Source organism: Platalea leucorodia (assembly GCF_965183815.1).
Source record: "Platalea leucorodia genome assembly, chromosome: Z".
Lineage (NCBI taxonomy): Eukaryota > Metazoa > Chordata > Aves > Pelecaniformes > Threskiornithidae > Platalea > Platalea leucorodia.
Window position 1 is genome coordinate 1,320,372 of NC_138858.1, and position 23,754 is coordinate 1,344,125.

Consider the following 23,754-nt stretch of genomic DNA (forward strand, 5'->3'; position numbering starts at 1 on the left):
CTCAGGAAACTTCTTGGTTCCTCTTCCTTTGTCCCCAGAAGTTTTACCATGGTGAAAGTTTTCGGTCCTTACTTAAACCTCCCATTTGTTCTCACAAGAATTTAGTTCTAATGAGAATTTTGACCCAATGCCTATGGGATTCAACTACTAAAAATATTTACCATTTACACAATGTATTACAGATTCAAGTTTCCTTGCAAATGTGACTTAGCCCATACGGACTTGTGAAGCAGAAGAGACTTAAAAATGTCTATAATTATAAACTACAAACTATAGAAAATATATATATTCAACTCTATAATTAAGTCATAAAAATAGTTACTGATGTCGCAAAGTCAAGTACTTCAACCATAGTTCTGTCCCCTTGCATTCTGCCTTGTTTCCCGAATGAAGCAGAACGTAACCAGGAAGCACAAAGGGATGTATCGGAGGTTGCGTGGAAACTATAAGCTTTTTTTGTGCTTCATTTTTCCGCTTTTTTGGGAGGAGGGGAGAAGCAAACAGTTTAGTGGTTTGGGGGTTTATTCTATACAATTTATTAAGTTCAACTTTGTTCCACCCCTGCTTCATCACAAAAGCTAACATGGCAGCTCTGGATCACATCTCTTTAATCTACAAGATTAGCAGGAGGGAAAATAATTAGACTATCTTGGCCCAACCTAGTCATCTCAGTTGTCTCCACCTCTTCTCAGGGCGTGCCGTCACAGATGTGAGGATGCACACCGGTACCATCGGGTAGGTCTGGAAGCCTGTCATGAGCCTCTTTTTTTTTTTCATTCCCACCCCCAGTTTGGTGTTGAGCAAGTTCCTACCTCATGGGATGCCAACAGGGTTTGGATGGTGTGGCTCTGAGGCTCGGCTGAGGAGGCCAGCTTGGTCCTCCGCTACGCTCCATCAGCGCTCCGTGGTCTCCGAGCTGAGGCTCCACTCCCTGGCTCTGAGGGCAGCGTGGCCCTAGGCACAGAGATTATTCTTGTGTATTTAAGCAGCTGCAAGTGAAAGAAGAGAAATAACAACTTTTACCGGTTTATAATTCACCCAACCTGAATCTTGACGCATCTCAAACATCGAGGGTGTTAGACTTTCTCCCAAAAAAAAACAGCAGTAACTTTTTCACACGCATGTGTTATGTAGCTTAAAAATACACACCACTACCATCTCCGCCTGGAACAAACACTGCTAAGGTTTTTTCTTAGAACTGATCTGCAATACCTGGACTTTGTTGTGGTGAAGAGTCCCTAAATTTACTACTGCTAGCTCGCTGACGCTTCCATGGACTATCAGCATAGTCACACACAAGTGGTGAGTTTGTATACAGTGCAGCTTCACAGAGCACGGGCTGGGCGTCCTAGCATTAGACTATTTTAAAGAAACTCATCAGGTCTATCTTCTTATTTCTGACCTTGTGAAAACTATTGACTTGCTTTTCTATTCTGGTGGTTTAGCACTCAATATCCGAAACACCATTATGAATAAAGGGAAGTGTAATATTTTATAGATGTGTGTGGCCTACAGGCCTCTGCCCATTTTCAGTCTTAAATAGCAAGTAAGTGAAGGGGGGGGAAACAACTGCAAGGTGTTACCTCTGGGCAGAATTCAGATACATTCTCGATTCAGGGCCAAAAATACCCAGTTTTTTAAAATTACCTCTCACTACACATTGCTTAAAGCATATCCAAGCAAAGAAAGGCAACACCCATGGAAGGAGTCATTGGCAATAATGTTGTGGTTTCAGCCTTGTTCCTTTAAAAATGACTCACCAGAAAAAAAGCTCAGAAAAGGCCTCTGTCTTAATTATTGTCCTGGCCCCAACATGGCTCTTTTTATCTGCTTGTGCAGAGTCATCACGCGAGCAACTTGCTGAGCAGCAGAGCCTGCACCCTTCTCCCCTGCTCCTGGGCAGTCACTGCCCTGCTGGGAGGGAAAAAGTACCGCTGCGGTGCAAGATGCGGGACGGTGCTGCACGCCCTCCGCCTTGGCGGAGGGCCCACTGAGCCTGCGTCTGAGCGCGGCCAGGAAAGCCCTGGGAGAAGCAGCCTCTCGTAGACACGCCGACACGGAGAGCCAGGCAGCGGCAGCCGGTCCGTCAGCACCGCTTGTGGTGCTGGACACGAGAGCATCAACGCCGTAGCTGCAGCCAGCTTCTTCAGCACACGTTTTTGACACAGGCATTAATTACTTCATCACATGCCATTTTTTCCAGAGGGCCCCTGCCCGGTCCCGTGCATGGAGCGGATCGCGCTCACTGAGCAAACTGCCATGCAGCCGCTTGTTTTGTCGCCGTCATTTGGTGCGTGGCCCTAGGACTCGTTAATGGCACCGTATGCAGGCTGTGCACGCCACGCCGCCAGAACTGGCAATTTCCGCATGGGTTCTTCCATGGCATCAGTTATTGGAGCAACACGGCGCTTCATAACATTAATCAATTTCTTTTCAAAATAGTCTGATAGAATTTCCAGAGAGTTTATCTGCAAATCCATAAAGAGTATCCACTGAACATGTGCACGCTCAACTTTTTCATGGGTTTACGATAAGGCCACATTTTGATGGATTTTTATAGGAATGAAAACGGGCACAATCATAGCCCCAAACTGGAACAAAATGTAGGCTAGTACTTTGCTACCCTGCTATTAAAGTCTATAGACAGGGTGAAAAAATGTCTTTGGAGACATATAGTTAACGGACACATTCAGGAACCTAAAGATGTGAATTTTTGTGTAATGCCCATACTTCTAACACCGCTTACCACGTTAACAGAGCACTTTGGCAAACATCGTGTGGTTCCAAATTGCTTCACATGTCTTCTGAGGTGGTAAAAGGCCCAACTGCCAGCAGTCCCTCTCGGTCCGCAGCAACATCTGCACTTGTGAATTGTCCATGCGAAATTCTGTGGCACGCTGAAAACCGAACATATGGGGACAGTATAAAATACAGTGGATTAAAATCGCAAAATAAATAATACTGGGGCCAGTACGGCAGTTGTGTTATTCCTTTTCCTATTTAATTTAAAACCAAACCCCCATAGCCCATTATTAACTGTAGCTTCTGCATTAATTTTCAGTCTGCCAACCTAGTGTACTCCAGAAAGACAAGGTCTTGCTACAGAAACTAGCTTCACTTGTGTTACTATGTGTGAAGTCTTACGTGTCACCGTAAATTTACATTTTGTGGTTTATTAATATTTCACTGTTGTGAAGTGAATAATTATATTTACCTCTATTTTCCCTGAAAGTAGTGCATTTTTATATTACTTTAATACCACCAATGCTTCAGTTATTGCTAATATTAAAAATGGATTTAATTATGACTTGATTAATCCAGAACTAAAACATGGTTGATATCCGAACAGGCCAGGCACAAATCAGGTGTAATTTACATCCCTAATTATTACATATTAACAATTTCTTTCTTCTGAAACACTGAAATGACACGCCCGGTATAATCATGATGAAGAGCAGCAGCAGGCCAGGAAATGTAGTAAGCTTAAACAAGGTATGCGCTGCGCCGACGTAGCTAAGCACAACAGGCAGAAATGATACCAATGAAGCATTTGGAAATTAGGAAACGGGGCTGGGACATGCAGGCCCATGGCTTCTGAGATTCCCCGATCCTCGGGGGGGCAACTGTCCTGCGGGGGCCCTGTGAGACCCCACCCGTGCAGGCCTGCCATCGGAGCATCAGCGGCTCCCGCTCCCCCCTTCCCTACGGGGAGAACAAACGTCGTCCAAACCAGGACGCGCAAGGCCCTATTTTTCCCAATCTAGTATCTACTAATGCTTCATTTCTTCAGTGGTATCTGGAGATCCTGGATGCATTACTGAGTTAAATAATTAAATAAAGCCTTGTCTCTCCTCTATGGGCTCATACTACTTTTTTTCCTCCGGTTTTGTCTGTATTGATTCACTTTGAGGAAAAAAATCCAAATCTGCATTTTAAACAATAAGCCATTTGGCACCGGCCCTGTCTTTTCTTTGTACCACGTATAGCGCTAAGACCACTGCTGGTGCCAAGGGAATAATAACTCACAGACAAATAAACTTCAATAATAGAGGGAAATGGCTGTGCTTTGAGCCCTACCAGCCTGCCGAGTCCCCTGACACCCAGCTCTGGGGTACAGCGAAGGAGGAGCCCGCGCCACCAAAATCTCCCCTCTCCCCTGATTGCGCATCCCTGGCCGTGGCCCGGACCCTGCCGGCCGGGGACGAGGGCCCTGCGTCCTTTTGCGTTGCCATCAGGCAGGGCCGCTCCGCTCCCGGGGCCTTTGCAGCCTTTCACCCTCTGAAAGCCGCCTGCGTCCCTTTGGGGGACGGCACCCTGGGGCTCCCAGCCAGGGGCCTGGGCGCGTCCCCCGCGGGCGGGCGGGGGGGACGGGGAGCGCAGGCCCCGCGCGCCCCGAGAAGAGCCAGGAGCTCCATTTTGGCCCAGGCCTTCTGGGGGTGCAGCAGGGGAGGGGGGTGCCCCGTCCCTCACAGCGCCCAGGCCCTCGCGAGACTTCCCGGGCGGCCGCAGGCCTCGCTCAGTGCTGACCTTTGTCTGGGGAGAGCTGCGCTGGCGGTGGAGCTGTGGCTGTCACCACCCTGCTCTGCCCACCCGCCTGGGGCCAGGGGCCTGCGCGCCATCATCTGCATCGCGGCTGAGGGGCTCTGTGCCGCCATCTTCATCGCGGCCACGGGACCGCGCGCCATCATCTGCATCGCGGCTGAGGGGCTCTGTGCCGCCATCTTCATCGGGGCCACGGGACCGCGTGCCGTCATCTGCATCGCGGCTGAGGGACTCTGTGCCGCCATCTTCATCGCGGCCACGGGACCGCGCGCCATTATCTGCATCGCGGCTGAGGGGCTCTGTGCCGCCATCTTCACCGGGGCCACGGGACCGCGCGCCATCATCTGCATCGCGGCTGAGGGGCTCTGTGCTGCCATCTTCATTGGGGCCACGGGACCGCGTGCCGCCTGTGGCTGCCCACGGCTCCCAGCTTGCCTTCCCTCATGGGGCACGCTGCTGTTGCTGCCTTCCCACATCTACTCTTCATCTACAAGGTGTTCAAAGTAACACCTACGGCAGGGAGCGCGACGAAATGCGCAGCCAGGTCCCAGTGGCCGTCAACGGTTTTGTTCAGGAACAGTTCCGGCCTCAGAGTCTCACGGAACTCGGTACTCTGGCCATCGAGGTGGTTGTTGAAGACAAATGGAAGCCGATATGCTAAAAGCAGTAATATTGACTGCGTACACTGTCCCTCTGAGGCCAAAATCCTGACTGCCCGCATTATCCTTGCCTTGGATTTCTTCTGGCACCAAAAGCCTTCTAGTGCGCCTGGACTGTCTGGATGACTTACACCTGTGGAGACCATTGCAGCTCTGTGAATACGCGATGTCCCACACAGCATCACCCATCTTACATACTCTCACACCACGTGCCAGGGCTTGGGAACAGGTCCCTTCTTCCAAACGTCACGGCCAGGGCAGAAGACGGGGCCCTTGCAGCAGCGGGTGCCACCTTCTCCTGGGTGGACATCTGTGCCCTTCTTCCCTACGGACAGGATGCACGACAGCTTTGCAAAGCCATTCGGAAACGGGTGCTCGGTAGCCTGTGGCACAGGCAAAATGGTGGCAACTCGTGCTCAAGGAAGAAGTACAGAGAAAGGCCTCCTTGACCCGTATGCAACATGTGGTGGAGTCGTCCTTTGAGGCACCGAACTTGATGCTGTCTCCAGTACCCACTGGGAGCAGGAGAAGGCATTAGGGATGCTATTTGGGACTCCAGCTTGGCTTCCACGAGGGCCGGCGGCTCGGCTGGAAGTGTGATGAGCGGGTGAGTGCTCTCCCTGAACCATTACTTCGTGTGAGAAATGGGGGTGCTGGCGGCTTTGGGTGCTCCCGAGGGAGCAGTCCATTGGAGCCGGGTATCGGCAGTTCTGACTCCAGGAACAAACCCAGCCTCCAGCTGCGGAGGGAGGCCACCCCTCCTCCAGACCAGGCGTCCCCACACCTGTGTAACACAGCCACAGGAGAACCTCCATGTTGGCAGGGGCACCCCCTCACAGGCGGCCGTGTTTCTCATTTGGCTTTCCGGCCACGCTGGAAGATGGCCCTGTTCGCATCACCGGGGGGACACGCTCCACGTTGATACCCTGGTGGCCAGCGGGGGGCCAGCTTCTGGAGCGCTGCTGAGGGGGGACCAGCGCTGACCTGCTGGCGTTCTCACAGTTAGCAGCCATCAGGCATTTTTGTATTATGCGGTATGTCTGCCCTTTGGAAAGGCCCTTATCTTTTTAAGTCTTTTCAGCTTTTCTCTCACCATTTCACTGTGGGGTACAAACGACCACGTGTCCTTATCCCAGAGTATCTCTGAGCATAGCGCAGGGTGTGCACGGTGCGTTGTGGGAAAGAGGGCACTTTCCAGTCCAGGAGAGGACTGGGGGGAAGACATAGATCAGTGAAAACGGGGCCTGGGATCTAGAAAGTTCAAAGTTTTATAGGGGGGCGTATGCACGTGGGGTGCCCCTTGGGCAGGCCCCCGGGGCGGCAGCCTCCACCCCGCAGCAGCACCGTGCTTCCCCCACGGTACCGGCCCTCCCCAGCCCTGCTCCCGGTCCCGCAGCACCGCGGGGGTGCCTTCGCACCCTCTGGCTCCACAAGGCTTAAATTTATGGCACCTTGGCTTTTCTACTACTGCTTTTAGGTTTACACGTTCGTCTCTAGGCCCAGCGGAGTACTGTGGGTGCAAGAAAGCCTCCTGTTCGTGACAGTCTCTCGCCCCCCTTGAGCAAGCTGTGGCGGGAAGGAAACGGGGTGCGGAGCTCTCCCGCCGCGGCCGGCGGCACCCCGCTTGCTAGTTCTCCTAATCCCTTCCGGGCCTGGGTCCTGCCGTCTGTCCGACCATCCTGTCTGTCCCCCACCTGCACAGCCGCCTTCCTCCGGTCCTCCCCCCTCCCCGTTTCCTTTTGCTCCCCCTGCCCTCTCCCCTTCGCTTCTGCATTTCAATCTCCAGGACCGGCTTGCGCACCATCGCGGTTACGCGCTCCGCTCCCATTATATTTAAAAATTAATCACCCCCCCCCCCCGCACCCCGCGGCGCGGACGGCAGCGGCGGCAGCGATCGCGAGCCCCCCCGCCCCGGGCTCCTCCGCGGGAGGCCGGCGGGAACGCGGCCCCCCCCGCCCCGGGCCGGCCGGAGGGGGCTCGGCCGCGGTGCCCGCCCGCCCGCCTCACGCCCCGGCCGCCCCCGCGCTCTTCCGCCGGTCCGGAGGGCTGCGGGGCGGCGCGGCGGCCGGGGGGGGGGGGCGGCGGGACCCTCCATCTTGGTCGTCCGTCCCGCCCGCCCGCCTCCCGCCTTCCCTCCCTCCCTCCTCGTCATTGTCTGCGAGCGGCGGCGGCGGCGGCGGCGGCGGCGCTTATAAGGCGGCGGGCATTGCCCGGATGTGAGCGGCTGGCGATGTGTCTTCCAGGGAAAGATGCTATTATCCGCGTCTCCGCGGGGGAGGCCGTGGTGGTGAGGAGGAGGAGGAGGAGAGCGCTGTAAACTTGGAACAAGTTTGGGACGGGCGGCTCCGCGCTCGCTCGGGGGGTTTTGCCTTTTTTTTTTTTTTAAGGAAGGACAGAGGGGAAAGTCCCCGAGCCGCCACGGCGCTCGCAGTTTGTCAGTCACCATGTGTTTGTAAAAACAATAGAGGGAAAAGTTGTCGGACCTTATTTTTTTTTTTTTTCCCTTTCTTTTTTGCCTTTTTTTTTTTTTTTTTTTTTTTTTGGCTGGCTGGCGTCTCGGCTGTCTGGGTGGGGGAGCTGGTGGCGGGCGTTTGGTGGTCGGGAACCCCAAATCCCAACAAAGCCAGGTGTAGGGTGCCTGTAAAGCTGTGGAGTACCCCGGAGCAGGACTGACACTTACAGTACTTTTTCGTGGTTTTGGAGGGTCACACACGTGTGAGATAATAAAGCACTTTGGCAGAAGATTCCTCTCTTCTTTTTTTTTTATTTTTTTATTTTTTTTTTTATTTTTGTTCCTTTTTTTCCCCCCTTGGAATATTGTGAACATATTTGTGGCCATTTAAGGTAAAGTTACAATTTGCTGTTAGAGTAACTTGTCTGTGTTTTTTTTTTCTTTTTAAAATTGTCGATCCCGATGCGTTATTTAAAAAGAGGTGCAAGTGATTCGATGTGTAAATGCAAATAGAAAGTACACCGCGTGTGTGCACACAGAACTGCTCGCGTGTGTAAATATACATTCTAGCTACACGGTGTAACTACACGTGTGAGATACACACCAAGGTGCAAACGCTAAGCGTGATAACTCGGTGCTTTATTTCCTACCGGAAAATGAAGGCGAACTGGTTTTTGTGGAGTGTGTCGGGCCTGCAATAGCAAAATGTAAAATAAAAGTATAACATGCCGAGGGGGGAGGGGGCCGCTGGCATCGTCCCCAGAAACTTGAGCGTAAAGCGAATCAAAGGGCTGATTTTTGCAAAGTTTGCAGCAACGCTCTCCGTAAATCGAAAACCTCGGGTTTGAAATTTAGCTGTAGGCACGGGGGGGGGGGGGGGGGATCACAAACAAACCAAAACAAAGCAGAATTAAAAAAAAAAAAAAAATGGACTGGAGAATACAAGGGGAAAAAATATTGTTCCTCTTGGCAAAGTCTGCGCATCACGTGTATTTGCAGCCTCGTATAAACTCGCTTTGCCATGTGTATGTGCGCGAGCTGGGGAAATTTAAAGTATAATCCCTGCAAAAGTGCGGCGCGGGCGGGAGGCGGCGGCGGGCCGGGCGCTGCGGCTCCATGATCTGATCTGCGGGTAGGCGGCCGGCGCCGCGCCCGGCCCCGCGCTCCTCCGCGGCGCTGCGCGGGGCTCGGCAGGCCGCGGCGGGGCGGTGCGCGGGCGGGCGCGGGGCCGGGAGCGGCGGGGCGGCGCGGGGCGGGCGGCGCGGCGGCGGGGTGGGGAGCGGCGCGGCGCGGCGCTGCTCGGCGGGGCTGCGGCGGGGCGGCCGCCGCGCTGGGCTCCGCGCTGCTCCGCTCCGCGCCCCTTCCCTCCCCGCGCCCCTTCCCTCGCCTCCCTTCCCCTCCCCCCGGCGCTCGGAGGGAGCCGATGACTCCGCACAGGCCCGAGCCGCTCCCGGGTTGTTGTTATTACCCCCCCTCCTCTCCGCAAATTAGAAATTGGGGCTAATTGTCAAAGGCTGCTCGCTGCTTCCCTCCCGGCCCCGCCACCCCCGCCCCGCGTCCCTCCGCACCGGCGCCTCCGTAGCCTGCGACTTTGCATCTCTCTCTCTCTTTTTTTTTTTTTTTTTTTTTTCCTTCTTCCCATTGCTGTTATCGCTATTTGCCGTTTCTGCCTCTAAACGCTACTTTGCGTGGAAGAAGGAGAAGGGAAAAAGTTGGGAGCGGATGGCTGTAGTTTCTTCTCTGGGATCCTCATTCATTCCTCGCTGAACCTCCTGTTGCATAAATGATGCTCCGGGAGCGAGGCTTTTTCTTTTTTTTTCTCCTCCGGATTTGGGTTTAGAGTGGATGTTACCGGGTTTCGATCGCCTCTTTGGAAATACAATATCGCTTTTTTTTGTTGTTGTTGTTTTTGCTGCCCCTCCATCTTTTTTTTCCCTCCCTTCTTCTCAACTACCCACCCCCGACCCCCACCCCCCTGAAAAATCCGATTGTGTTTCCTGCAAGGCTCGGGACTGGGTTTCTGATTGCGGTTATTTCCATGTTTCTAGGTTTGTGTGATTTTGCTAAAATGCATCACCAACAGCGAATGGCTGCCTTAGGGACGGACAAAGAACTGAGTGATTTACTGGATTTCAGTGCGGTAAGAAACAACGGTGGAAATTAACAACAGCTGTAAAAAAATATCTTCTAGCTGATCTGTTAAACTAAAAAAAAAAAAACCAAAAAAACAAAAAAAACCAAAAAACCAAACCAACAAAACCAAAACAAAACTGTGATCTAAGTACATTGGGCAATTTTTAATCAGCAGCTAGAACCATGGTAAATATCTTTTTGCTTAAAAAAAAAAAAAAAAGAAAAACAAAAATTACAGTCTTTTTATTATTTCTTATTGTATGTGATGGGAGATGCAATCGTGTTCACAGCTTATTTGAATGTCTTGGATGTCTAAAATAATTCATGCAAAAAGAGACGCCCCTAAAAACGAACATTTCTCATCATTAGTTAATAACAATATCTAGCACTTTTATTGTGCTTTACGTTTTATAGCGTTGTTGGCACATGAACTAATTAATTGCTAATTAGTTGCTTATATTCTATTTTCAGTTCTTCCCTTGTTTCGTTTTTTGGCACATGGAAGGTGCAAAGAAATCCATGACTGTCTCAGTTTAAAGTTTTCACTGAAATCTCATATGGCTTCTGCTGTCATTAAAACTGCTCCAATCTTTTCCGAAGGCCCCCCAGCTAGATGGTGCTTTTTTTTTTTTTATTAAAAAAAAAAAAAAAAAAAGAAAAAGTACTTTTTGTCTCTCTGGGCGGCTCCTGGCCGGGCTGGTTTGGAGGCCAAACGTTAATCCGGACGTGTGCACTTGTCTAGTTTTGTCAGGCTCCCCCTCCCCCTCCAGCCCCTTCCTTCCTCTCCCCATCCCCTCCCTTCCCCCCAATATGTCAGGACTATCTATCTATCTATCCAGTTATTTATTTATTTAGGGGGAGAAGCAGTTTGCTGTGAGATGCATGTATGTTCCTAAAGACCAGCGACACCCCGCAAAAACCTGACCCCCCCCCACCCCCGTGTAAATGAGGCTGCTTCAGGCTGGTGCTGCTGCTGCTGCTGCTGCTGCTCCAGACTTTGCTTTGGAGGAATGGCTTGGGGAAGTTTGGCCAGGAAACGTAGCCTGAGGCAGCTTTGCAGCCCCCTCTTTGCTTGTTGCACTTTTTCCATTTGTTCCTTCGCTTTTTGCAGGCTCTGACTCAGGGAAGGTGCGTATTATCCACTAGACACGTCGAAGAAGAGAGAAACCAATTAGGGTCGAAATAAATGCTAGGGAGAGAGAGAGGGAGCGAGAGAGAGGGAGAGAGAGGGGGAGAGGGAGAGAGCCTTGCTTCAAATTGCTCTCGTGTTAGAGACGAAATGAGAATTTAGGGCAGGTGGCACTTTGCATTATTATTATTTGGGTTCACATATGACAGGCAAATCCTAAAGCGGGATGGAAATGGACATTGCTACATTTATGGCCAAGGTTTCAACAAAAAAACTTTTTTCGCCTTTGTCAGCGTGAGAGTTGGAGAGGGGAGCGAGCCCCGCTTCCCAGCCTGGATAACGCTGCTGGGGACTGGGATTGCTCAAACTCTTCGGGAAGCGCATATTGTTTGGGGAGCTAATGAGCCTAATAAAAACGTGATGATGGTGGTGAGGGGCTGGTGGGGGCTGTAAGAAATATCGACTCGTTTTCAGGTCTGTGGGGGATGATGTTTCGTGGTAGACCAACTATTAACGTAGTTCACAGCGAACGTGGAAGGAACTTTTGACTAACAGTGGACTCGGGAATCTCTTGTTTTCCAGTAGTAATGCCTCTTTGTTTTTTTTTTTAGATGTTTTCACCTCCTGTGAGCAGTGGGAAAAATGGACCAACTTCCTTGGCAAGTGGACATTTTACTGGCTCAAGTATGTAAAATTTTTGTTTTGTATGTAGTTAAAATGTTGTTAGTTATTTATCCATAGGCATTACCTTTGTTGTGGTTGTGTTAATCTCTTCTGGGGAGCAGATTCATTCAGATTTGAGCGGAATTATTCCTAAGCGCTGTCTATTATTATTATTGTTGTTGTTGTTATTATTATTTCCCCAAGACTGGGACATTTTCACAGTATTTCCATACATTTATGATTTAAAAAAAAAAAAAACCTTAAACTTCTCATCTGTATAATTGTTCAAGGGGAGCTAGTTTAAATCTTTTTCTTTTTTAGATTGAACATGGGAGATTTTTATGGACAATTTCAGATGCTATCTTTTCTATGTCAGAAATGATAATCAAAACATCTTGCGTGAGAATTAATTTTGTGAATAAGAATTGAAGGCTGCTTAAATTAAATAAATAAATAAATAAGCACGTATCCGAGTATAAACACCAACCTCTTCCAGGAAAAGAACTCTTCAGTATTAGAGATCACTGTTTGCTGATGGAATATTTTTCGGTGAATTAAAATCTTCAGGCTGGTTTCTTTTCCTGGTGGAAATTGGGGCATTTTCTTTCTAAATATTTGACCGCTTTTGAAGAGTCCCTGAAATTTAACTGGAGGATTTGTTTGTTTGTATGTTTGTTTATTTGGCTGTAGTAGTACTGTAGGGGCAACTTCTGCATTCCGTAAAGACAGGAGTCCTGTTTGATGACAAAAGAAATATCAGAGCTCTTTGCGGTAGAACGCATGTGTACAGTAATTGTCTGGCAACTGAAGTTTTATATAGAGGCTTTTATATGCCTGACAAATTAGAAGTAAAACTAGCAAAGATACTTACGCATTTGAAATTTCCTTACTCTTCTGTGAAGTTCGTTTAAGAGGGTTCCCTGCCTTGCGGATGTGGTGTTTTGGACAGGACACAAACACATCTCCGGGTAGAGAGTTGCAGTGTTTTAAAAGCACAGGCAGTTACACATACCAACACACTGTACGTAGTATTGTTATACGCAGAGCACTGTTCTAAATCAGATGGTAAATTTGGACAAGTCTTCACTGCAAACTGCCAGTGGATATCTAGATATAAACACGTCATTGCATATGGTTTCATGCCTGGTATTTGCAGTTCGTACTCAATTAAAGGAACCTCTTCTGTGTATTCAGTATAGCCATTTTTATTAAATGCACTAGTACGTCAATTAACTTTCTATTTCCAAAGAAGGACTTCCTACTTTGAAGGTAGTCTGTAATATACATTTTTAAGATACTAGATCAAATGCTGCCTACAATTATTAGGCACTCATTTTGTGAATGTTACTCTATTCAGACTTTCAAAAGAATAACATGTTTTTGTTTTAGCTTGACAAATTTGGTTGTATTATGAATATAGTGACTTGGAGAATTTTACTGATAGGCTTGAATAACTTTCCAAGCATGATTTGCCTTGTATCTCACAAGCTAAAGATTTTAATCCTATTTTTTGTCATTTTCTGAATTACATAATTTTAATAACTGATTTAACCGAATACATAATATTCACGATATTTGTTTTCACTGGAGAGAAGCGAAGAGTGTTTGTGCCAGACAAATCAATTGGTCATGCTTATATACCAGTCAATGCAGCAACTAACACTTGGTCTAACAGCAATTGACTAGATAGATAGTTATATTTAATAAATGCATCGTAAACCTCATCTATGAAGTCATTTTGATCAGAAATACCACAGGACAGCAAATCTGAACAGTGAGTGAAATCGAGGGGTTATATTGTATTTTGCTGTCTCTGACTCTGAAAGCATTCAAGTAACTTTGACACATCATTTTAGACATACAAATGATTTAAGGAGCTGAAGTAAGTTAGTAATATTAAGATACAGACCATTTGAAATAACACCTGAACTCTCCCACACTGTAAGAACATGTAAATGCCTGAGTACACCGGTCTCTGATGGTGGAGGATGAAGTACCCTGCTTGATAAAGGAACGTATACTGTATGTTGGTAGCTCGTTTGCACAATGGCATGCAGCACAGGGTATGCTCTTCTAAGGGGAAATCATTTTGAATTTCCTATATAAATATCTGTTGCTTGGTTATTAGACAGGGAGTTTCGTAGCGAATGATCAGAGATTTCAAAAAAGTTGCCCGAATGGAGGCATGGGTGACTTGCCCCTCGCTGGTGCTCGGTGAGAGGGTGGGTGTGTGGCCTGAAGATGCAGTTGCGTGAAGGAGAAGCGTGGCTATTGTTTCCCTGTGCTCTTGCTGGCCAGCTAGCTCTGTGCCAGAGTCTTGCTTCTTCCGAATATTTGGTGTGCCGTGTTGGAATGAGCCAGGACTTGGGAAATTCAGATTTGATACGATAGCGCCCAGACGACTGCTTCGAGAGATGTTTTCTGTAACTATACAGGAGGATTAAAGATAGCTCCATTAATAACATATGAACACAGTTTATTATTCTAATTATGCATATTGATCATACGGAATTTTAGCGATCCGAATGCAGCCTGTTCTTCCTCCTGGACAGATGCCCTTCTGAAGTTTGAGCTGACCTTCTCTTAATGGTCCTGTTTTAAAAATTATATTTACTGAGATGGGGAACCACAGAGGTCATTCCTCTGCATTAACCTGAAACTTCTCTTATGGGGGGGGAGGGAAAAAAAGAAAAAAAGAAAGAAAAAAAAAAAAAAGACCCCAAAGAGAAGTAATCCCAAGCAGTGAAGTGAAACTAACTGTACTTTACGAAGTGTGGTAATATTTCATGCTTAAAGTCATCTTAACAGCTTTTTACTCATCTAATATATGATGCTCTATTGTGATTTGTAATGTGTGAATGAAAATAAAGTAAAGCCACATTTCCTTTTAATCTTTAATTTCACAAACATGGCTTCTTACCATGTTAAGAAATGGTGAGGGCTGCAAGGGAGAAAGGAATGTAACCTGAGCCACAGCCGTGACATTCCCATGGAGCATTTTTCACATGAAAGGCTTTTGTCAACCCAGTAAAGGACCAGGAGTTTTTGTTTGATGTTTGCAGGTGTTCAGCAGAGAGCACTAAAACAATTCAGCCATGCTGGTTTAGAGACTCTGACCTTAACAGGGAGAATCGGTGAAGACTGAAATTATTTTTAAGAAAACTCCCCTGGAGTTACCTCAAATTTATATTGTATTTGTAAAGTGATTTAATACCTGTTACTTAAATTGAATAATACCCATCCATTAGAATGAAGCAGGGTTTTTCTTTTTTCTTTTTCTTCCGCCCTTCCCCCCCCCCCCCCCCCCCTTTTTTTTTTTAGGACAGTTGCCAAAATAAATTTAATTTTCCCGGATCTTCTAAGATTTTCTGACTAGTTTACCTTAGCTTCCGCAGTAAAAGCATTTGTCATCATCTAAGTGCGAACCATGGCAAAATAAGGGGAAGATGATGATTGCTGGTGCTCGATTTTGGGAATGGATTTTGAAGCAGTTTTTCAACAATTGTGGTGCTAAAGAATTTGCTAGGTCTGTCACATTTGGCATATTTCGGTTTTCGAACTGTTAATCAAAGCCCACATCTTCCTGATTATGTTCAATTTCTGCTTCTTCTATTTTAAGTATTTAATTTTACCTAAGTTTTCAAGCATCTGTTATAGATTGCCCACTATGTATATGTTTGAATATTGTGTGGGTGTGAGTAGCAGTGGAATAACTGAATTCTTATGATTGGCCATTCCTATTGCACAAAAAAAAAAAAAAATCGAAAATCTTTGCTAGCACAGACATCACTGAATAAAGCAAAGTCAGTTTAAAGGATTTAAAGACTTACTTTTAATTTTGCCATTAGTTTGATTAGGGCTTGTCCTACATTAGAATAACAGTGATTACAAATTAATACATCTTTAACTAAGGAATCACAAATTCAGCTTGGTTTTGAAGTCTTTTTTTTTTTTTTTTTTTTTTTTTTTTTTTTTTTTTTTTTTACTCTGGATGTGCCTGTGAGTAAATTATAAGCAAATACAGTTTTTTAAGTACAGTTCATTTTTGGAGTGTGGCCTTCTGGGAAAGGTGCATAATTTTGGTATTATGGGTGGATCATCAGAAAAACTGAATTAAATACAGTCTTTATCTTGGAAACGTTTTGGTAGCTGCTCAGGTTGGGCACGCCTCGGGATGCGTGCGCGGGTCCCGCTAAGCGTCAGTAGGAATAATGTGTGTGTGTGCTGGGGAAGAGCACACCCTTTACCAGGGAGGATTTTGGAAGAAAGTGATTTATTTGGGGGGTTATAATGCAGAATTGCCACTCAAAAGAGAGAAAAAAAAAAAAAAAAAGACCATACATGAGAAATTTTAAGCATATGGATCAGAAGAGTACTTTTAATCCTGAAGGAAAAGAAGCGTAGTAGGTACCTAGCTACTGCAGTTCCATAGGTGGCTCTGAGGGGTAGTCCACATTCGTAATGGTATATGTCAGAAAACACAGAAAACGATGATTGAATTTGGGTGTTGGCTTTGCTTGCGTGTTGCACCACGTTCCCCCGTTTGCCAGGCGCCATTCCAGGTCTCTGGTGCGCAGGGCACGGCACCTCCGAGCCCCAGACCCTCCGGCCCCTCGCCCGCTCCGGCTCTGCTGCTGCTAGCCCCTGGCTGCGCTGTGTGATGCTCCTCTCTCGTTTCGCCTGTTGAAAAATACTTGAGGCTTTAGTTTAGATACACAAAGGCAACTGCTTCCATATTTTTCATCCCTGATGTTTCGTAATTATGATTAAGAAGAAGAAGAATGCTAGTTACCTCCCATCCTTCCAGCTATGTTTACTTGCGAAGCGTTCGATCCTCCTCCCCTCCGAGTCCTATTAAAGAGAGTACTGTGGGGGCAGAAAAAGACCCACGCTATGGTATTTGAATTGGCCTGAGACACCGGAGTGCATACTTGGAGGAGCTAAATATTTAGTTACAAAGAAGAGAGGTTACTTCTGAGTTTGTCTCTTGCTTGCAGTGGCAAACTGAGTGTATCCTGCAGAGGACGTTCCAGAGACACAGCCACCTACACTCACACACGTATATTTAAATCTGGAAGCTAAGGTCCTGTCTTGGTAATTAAAAAAAAAAAATACAGGGAAAAAAAAAAAAAGGGACAAAAAAAAAAGACTCGAATCCCCTTGATTTCTGATGTTGGAAGAAAACCAGCCTTATTACATGGAAGAGGGTCTAAACAAACGCTCTGCAAAAAGGTTGCATTGGATCTGATCTAAGCGAATTGTATCTGAAACAGTTCAGTCATGCCTGTTGGATACTGTAGCTTTTTTTTTTTTAAATACTCCTTGTCATAATCATTGCGTGTCTACCTTGTCAAGACTCCTGAATGTATTTAATAATTCAAAAACATACACATTAGTTGTCTGAGAGACTGAAGTGCTTGGGGGCCGGATCCAGCCAAATGTCACTTGGAGGAGACGTTTGTGCCTGCCATTGCCAAATTTAGCAGTAACAGAAATAACGTTTTAGATTATTCGGTGGATACGAGGTATCCGTGAACAAAGTGTATCTGTTAAACCAGTGAACTTGGGTCTGACTTGGAATGAAGTAGGAGTATAAAGCTTGTCTAACGTGTTCAGTAAGGGATGCAGGGAAAAAAGGCATTTGGGAGCATGTGAGGTACAATTTGGCTTCTTCCCATTAGATTTGTACTGGTGCCACTCCCAAATTCATACTGATTTTTGTCATAGGCAAACGCAGCCTCCATTGACTAAATTCCCAAGAAACATTAAATAGGCACAAATAATTGTCAGCCTGTGCATCTCATGGACACCAGCTCGTACAAATTTTAATCTTTTACCACTTACACTTATTTTTTGGCTACTGCAGAAAGAACGTGTGATTTAATTTATTTATCCTCCCCCCCCAATGATTTAAACCAGTACTGAATTTTGGAATTGCTTTGATATTTTACTTACCTAGTAAGTAAAAGGATTTAAGCACATGCTTTTGGATCCCAGGAATGTTGCAAATGAACTGCTTGACATTTTTTGACAAGATCAGCAAATATCTTTACCATACTATTGTAATGAGGAAATCACTTAAATAACAGATGAACAACTAAGTCACATAAACATATATAATAGAACTATGTAATGAAAGTTTATGCTGTTAATTGCTTGAATCTCTCTTAAATGCACAGAATCATGGAGCACTAAAAGCTGTCATATAAACAGTTTTGTTTTGAGTTTAAAATTATTCCTTTTTTTTTATCTGCTATGATAAACAAAGTCATTTTGTAAGCTTTACAGATCAAACATTTACTTCTAATGGTAAACTACATTTTGTAGCTGGAAATTTGTGTCTTTGCAAGGCCCAGAAAAAGAGTGGAGCCCCGGTGGCCCCAGGCCTGTGGTTTTCAGTGTTTGATATCACGATGCTATTTAGATCAGTTCCCATAAGCCAAGATAACAGATCTGCAATTGTTTAATAAGGAACAGGGTATGTGTTTGTAATGGTTTAAAGATCTTTTACCAAAATTTTCCCAGATAAATGATACCGGGGCGGTGGGCATAATCAAAGCAGAACTAAAAAGGGATAGAAATTACATTTCAAGAAGTGGAAATTCTTTTTTTTTATGTCCTGAATCGGAGGCAGCCTGTTGTTTTGGAGCTTATGAAATGCAGCCTTACGAAAGTCAGGTGCCTACATCTCCTAGCGCTCCTCATAGCTGGCAGAGGAGAGGTTGCCCCAAGGCGTTTCAGATCAGCGCTGTGAATCATGTTCTGGTGATGCCTATTCTCTACCAAAGGACCCAGCGGTTTGCCGCGGCGTAGCTCGCTGCGTTCTGGCTGTCGAGGGCTAGGCGAGACGCGTCCCCCCAGCCAGATCACGCTGTCGTTGCTCAGACAAATTTCTAGTTCGAGTAAGCTCGCTGCGTGGTCATCAGAGAGAAGAGCCGGCATAGCCTGGGAATGTTTTACATGTCTTGCTGAAGATGTGGGCATATAAAATTAATATACATGTAATAGTATGTACCATCTGCCAGTGTCTGCAGATAGTCCGTGGAGTTCCTCTTGCACCTCGGAAGACAGGAGGAATAACAACAGTTAAAACGAGTCCCCTGAATAATTTAATTTGGTGTTATTTATTCTGTACTATTAACCGCTAAGTAAAAGTCACAACCAAATTTCCTCATCTGCCTTTATGCAGCCGATGCTGCCCGTCAGTCTGAGGCAATGAGATGTTGAGGGGCCTCCGCTTTTTTTTGTCATGCGGGAGGTATCGTGTGCCTCGCGGGATCTAGCCCAAATGCCACAATCTGCCTCTTGCCATTTGTGCCGTTCAAAGGTTTTCAAACCTGTGACTTTGGGGTTTGTGCCTGGGCACAAATCCATGGTCTTGTAACACTAGCCTGCTAAATTTTCTTCTTTAACCTGTTGGCAGGGAGAGCTTTCTGCCTAGTGCTGCTTGGCAGAGCGGAGGGGTGGCAGTGACCAAATTCTTAGATAATTTTTCTAATGTTTTCAGAGGCTGTTGTGTAATTTCTTTTCTTAGCAAACTTCCAGAAATAGGAAAAATGTTGAGAGAGGTTGGCATATTTACTCTTTCTGCCAAGGTAAACACTAGCGCAGTTGATCTGCATATCAAACAACCAGGTGTATTTAAAAATGGGTTTATCGTGGTGGATTTCAGAGCGGTGAGAAAGTATTTCCTGCGAAGGTGCAGTAACAGCATTGTTCGCGTGAGAGCTATTGTGACAGTCACCGTTTAACGATGTCTTTCAAGACTACTATTGGTAGTAATGACAGTACGTAGCTGCAATCTATTGTTGTCTGTGCTGGGTATTGATCTATTTTGGAAACAACGCCTCACACGCGCTGCTGTATTTGCAGAGTACTCTTGTGGAATTTGTCTAATCCCCTAAGACTTGATTTGTTGAATATAATGATTTTCTTTTCACCTGGTGAAAAGGCTTCCGAGGTTAAGATGATGTATCTGGCACTTGGCGGTGCCTTCTGCTCCGCCGTCTCAGCGGGGTACCGGGGAGAGATGCCGGGCGCTGCACTTGCGTGTTCGGTAGCCGCTTGGTCCTCTTCTCGCCGAAAGCCCGCTTACGTTTTCAGCTGGCTTCGGTGGGCCTGGCACCTGGGCTTCGTCTCCTTCATTCAGGGATTTGCTCGGAATCTGCGTCAGCGCCTAAGTCGCTGCCGCAGAAGGGGACGCTGACGGCCCTGGCGTGGGCGCCCGTGTTGTGCCGAGGCAGGGGCAGAGGAGCCGAGGCTCTCGCGCTCTCCGGCTGCCGGGAGAGGCGAAGTCGCTCTTGCTTGGGGCTCTGTGAGCCATGGCAGGCTGTCATCCGCTGCCTGCGAGCCGGCACGCTGCCGGCAGCCTTCCCAGCAGCTCCGTCCCTTCCTGCCCTTTAACGCACTTCCCGTTGCCAGTGCCGCCCTTGGCACCCTGCTTCGTCGTGTGCGCCTGTGTCTGCGGCACCCTGCTTCGTCGTCCGTCTGTACGGCCAGCCGCAGCAGGCCATCTTCTCAGGCCTGATGCAGAAGGGGTTCTTCCCTGGATGGTGCTTCATTCCTAAGAGTGCCGAACCGGGGAGGCTTCAAACAGGAGATTTTATCTTCAGATTCTTGCTGTTACAGCAGATCCTTTCAGGCCCATGGGCTATTTCTGTGGGTTCCAGCAAAGTTTATTTAAAAAAAAAAAAAAACCAAAAAAACCAAAGAAAACAAAAAACCTATTGCCTATTACATTCACTATCCAGCGATCAGTACCTCCGCCAGGATAATTTTAGGGGTCCAAAAATAGAAAAAAATGGAAATCGCTGAATTAATTCTTAGGCATGTGTGTAATCCCTAAGAAAACAGGGATTCAGTTCTTTTTGTTCTGTAGTATATGAAAATTAGACTCTCTCCTGGTGCTGTTTTTCTTGAGTAAAAGCCTGTCTTGTTCCTGAAGATTTGGGATTGTCAGGTTAACATGGCACGATGCACTTTTTCCTCTGACTGTACATTTAAATACGATTGACCTATTTGATAAATAACTGGTACCAATGTTTTGTTATATTAAAAACAGCTAAGTATGACTCCTGATCGAATATCAAGGCTGTAATTGAATCTCAGGGGTTCTGGTACTGTTCATAAAGCATTTGAGTTGTTTTGTGCTTCGTGACGTCAGCCAAAAGCGTGATTGAATTATGTCCTTGTATTGTGGGAGCACCTGCCAGTGCCACTAGACTTAAGGGTCTGTCAGCATTTCCATTACAGACCTTTCTGAGAAGTTTGTGCCTTGCCTCTGAACCGGGCCGAAGGCTGGCGTAGAAACTTTCAGCCTGGAAGCAAGTTGTTCTGCAAATAGAGCAAACCCAAATAAATTCCCCGAACTCTAACGCGATGTGCGGTGCTCCTCCCTGCGACTCTTCTCTTGCCTGTCTCTTTATGAAGGTCTGATGCTGTTCCCTGGGCGCAGATCCTCAGTGCGATGACTGCCAGGTCCGACCGAGGCGAGGCTGAAATATCGGTGGCTAATGAAACGACACAAAAGAGAGTTTCTCCAGTGGTTTTTTTTTTTTTTTTAGAAACAAAGACGTGCGGGGATGCGGCTGTGACATAGTCTGGCTCTGTCATTCCAGTACCACGAGGCTGGCTGGGTGACCTTTCGTGCGCTAACGTGGTTTGGGAGTACCTGTGGGCATGGTCCATCTCCGCTGGCAGTTCTGCAGGGTATAGCATAGGTCCCCTCATTTTTGAGGGGATTGTCATGAAAGGGAGAAGTGACAGCAGTGAAGCTTGCATGTACAGTTATAACACAGAAATAACTATTAAATTATTTTTAACTCCTTATAGATCTGCATACTTAATTATGGGGACTACACAGAGCAGCTGATCCCGAAATGCAGTGTAAATACTTAGTGCCGTGCTGCTCGAGGTGCGTTGCATTAGGAATAAATGCTCCTTATCCTTAAATGACTGCTGTCCATTAGGCCTTGTAACTGTTTAAACGCTGCAGATATTTTGAGAGAAGGGCAGGGATGAGACTGCTGCGTTCGTGATAAGGCAGATTCACCATCAGACCTCCTGAAAGGAAAGAAAGTGGCCTAATAGCTTGATTAAGTTTTGCAGCCCTGAGACCATCACAGCACGTCCCGGGTTCGCCCTGCCGCTCACCCTGCCGCGTGTGCGGGAGGATCCCGGCTCTTTGCCCCTCCTGCTTCTCCGGGATTAACTGTTTTGCTTGGGCTGTGCACAGGGGGGATGGTTTGGACTCTCAAGACCTAACGATACTGCAAAACCTCGTTGACACAGCATTTCCTATAGCATAAATCACATCTGCCTGGAATTTAGACAAGCGTTCTGACGTAGCCTTTCTGAAATCTGCTCCTTTGCAATGAACGCTGTGTAGTCAACCCAAGGTTGTGAATGTCCTCTCCATGAGAAACAGTACCAAGTTCTGTGGTATGACTTCATCTGACGCTGACACGTTATTTTATTTTTCAGACCTAAGGTACTTTTTCAGTAGTATCTGAATGCTTGTGGCAAAGGGTGGAAGGAGAAATGGAAGCAAAGATTTGGAAAATACTTTTTCCTGATCTTATAAATATAAATAAATCGCATATTCTGTGATTTCTGATGCGACTAACCTGTCAGGCACGCTTTCATTTTGCTCCTGTACCAATGATGCAGCTTTTCTGGTCCGAGCTTACAGATGGATCTTCCCGTGCTGTGACTAACTAGCGTCAGCTACTAGTTGCTGTCTGCTGCCAGAGCAGTTGGTTTTGGTTTGCCTTAAACTCGTATTGGTCGGGCCCACTTGTGTTCTTTGTGCTAATCTGGGCTCTCCTAAGCCAACTTTATTTAACAGTATTTTGTCCGTTACAGTCCTTCGGGAAAAATTATGTGTTAAGTCCTGATTAGAGACTAGATAATGCTTTATTCTGCAGGATCTGAGTTGTTAGCAAATGCATTGCTTAACTTTTGTTTTCTGTGTCTAATCGCTTTGTTGATTTTATACTCTTTGGAAAGATTTACTTACTTAGGAAATACTGTGTCGTCTTGTATAAACAGAGGAAAATTCATGTTCCTAAAATTAGATATTTTGTAAACACCACAAATTAGAGCATTTAATTTATGAACCAGCTCATTAACTAATGGACATTGTCTTTTTCCCTCTCCTAATTTTCTCATCTATATTCCATATTTTTTTTTGCTTTTATCTCTGCCTTTTAAAACTGAAGCGGTTAATTGGCACTAGTGGCAACATAGCGGTGAGAGTGCTTCAGGTTCATGCTCATGTCAAGATTTGATTAAGCGGTTTGGTCAGTGTGAAATACTGATGTTTCTTCACATCTCCCTGCCTGTGACTGAAGCGTACAACAGATACTGAAAATGTGTTGATATCCAATTAGGAAGTTAACATGGCAAAATTACCAATTATCAGAAAGTAAACACGCAGCTCAGGACAGCTTCCGTCAGCGCACAGGCTCTCCGGCGTCTGCGTTGTTCGGGAGATGCCCCCTTTCCAGGGGAGTGCTGGTTCCCTGGCTGCGGCCTAAATCCTAAACAATAAAATTATTGGCAGTAAATTATCACTTTTTAACCACAGAGCCAGTTTAGCTGAAGCACAAGAACGCTGTCAAATTAAAAAAAAAAAAAAAAAAAAAATATATATATATATAGTGACCCACGTTTTACTTCTTTTTGAGCCTCTGTTGAGAATTCAGTTGAATCCCGGTTATTTCAGTAGTATTGGCTCAGCGGCATGGTCACTTCTTACCTTTACATGGGTCCCAGCTCGTCCAGATGCTTGTCATCTCATTTTCTCTGTTTCTTCCCCTTTACTGAGTTGTTTTTATTCTTTCCTTGGACTTGTGAATGCAAGCTCTGTAGGACAGGAAAAACACTGCAGTTCATTAAACCTTCATTATCTGAACACTGTGGGGCAAGATTTAGTCTTTTCGCAGTGCAGATCCAGGGTAGAGAGCTCTGCCGTTGCACCGCGAGTGTGATGTGGGGCAGCGGTGAAACACCTTCCAGAAATAAGGATTCTCCAGAAAAAAACCACCGCTGGACTGTGTGGCCGTCTGGAGCTGACTAGTACAGTAACTCAAGCCCTTGGCTCAAAATTGTCCCCTTTAATTCCAATGTTTTCTTGCTTAGGGTGCAGAAGAAGTTATCTATTTAAAATTTGGAAG

General features: G+C 46.5%; 1 protein-coding gene across 3 annotated transcripts in view; it reads left to right on the forward strand.

Annotated features, from left to right (window-relative positions):
* Positions 1-9,032: 9,032 nt before the first annotated feature.
* Positions 9,033-23,754, forward strand: part of TCF4 (transcription factor 4) — a 236,476-nt gene continuing 221,754 nt past the window's right edge. For all 3 annotated transcript variants that reach the window (XM_082335899.1, XM_082335900.1, XM_082335901.1), the window contains exons 1-3: positions 9,033-9,107; positions 9,702-9,793; positions 11,527-11,599. In XM_082335899.1, the coding sequence (XP_082192025.1) occupies positions 9,077-9,107; positions 9,702-9,793; positions 11,527-11,599 (196 nt within the window). In that variant the 5' untranslated portion in view covers positions 9,033-9,076. The remainder of the gene's footprint in view (positions 9,108-9,701; positions 9,794-11,526; positions 11,600-23,754) is intronic.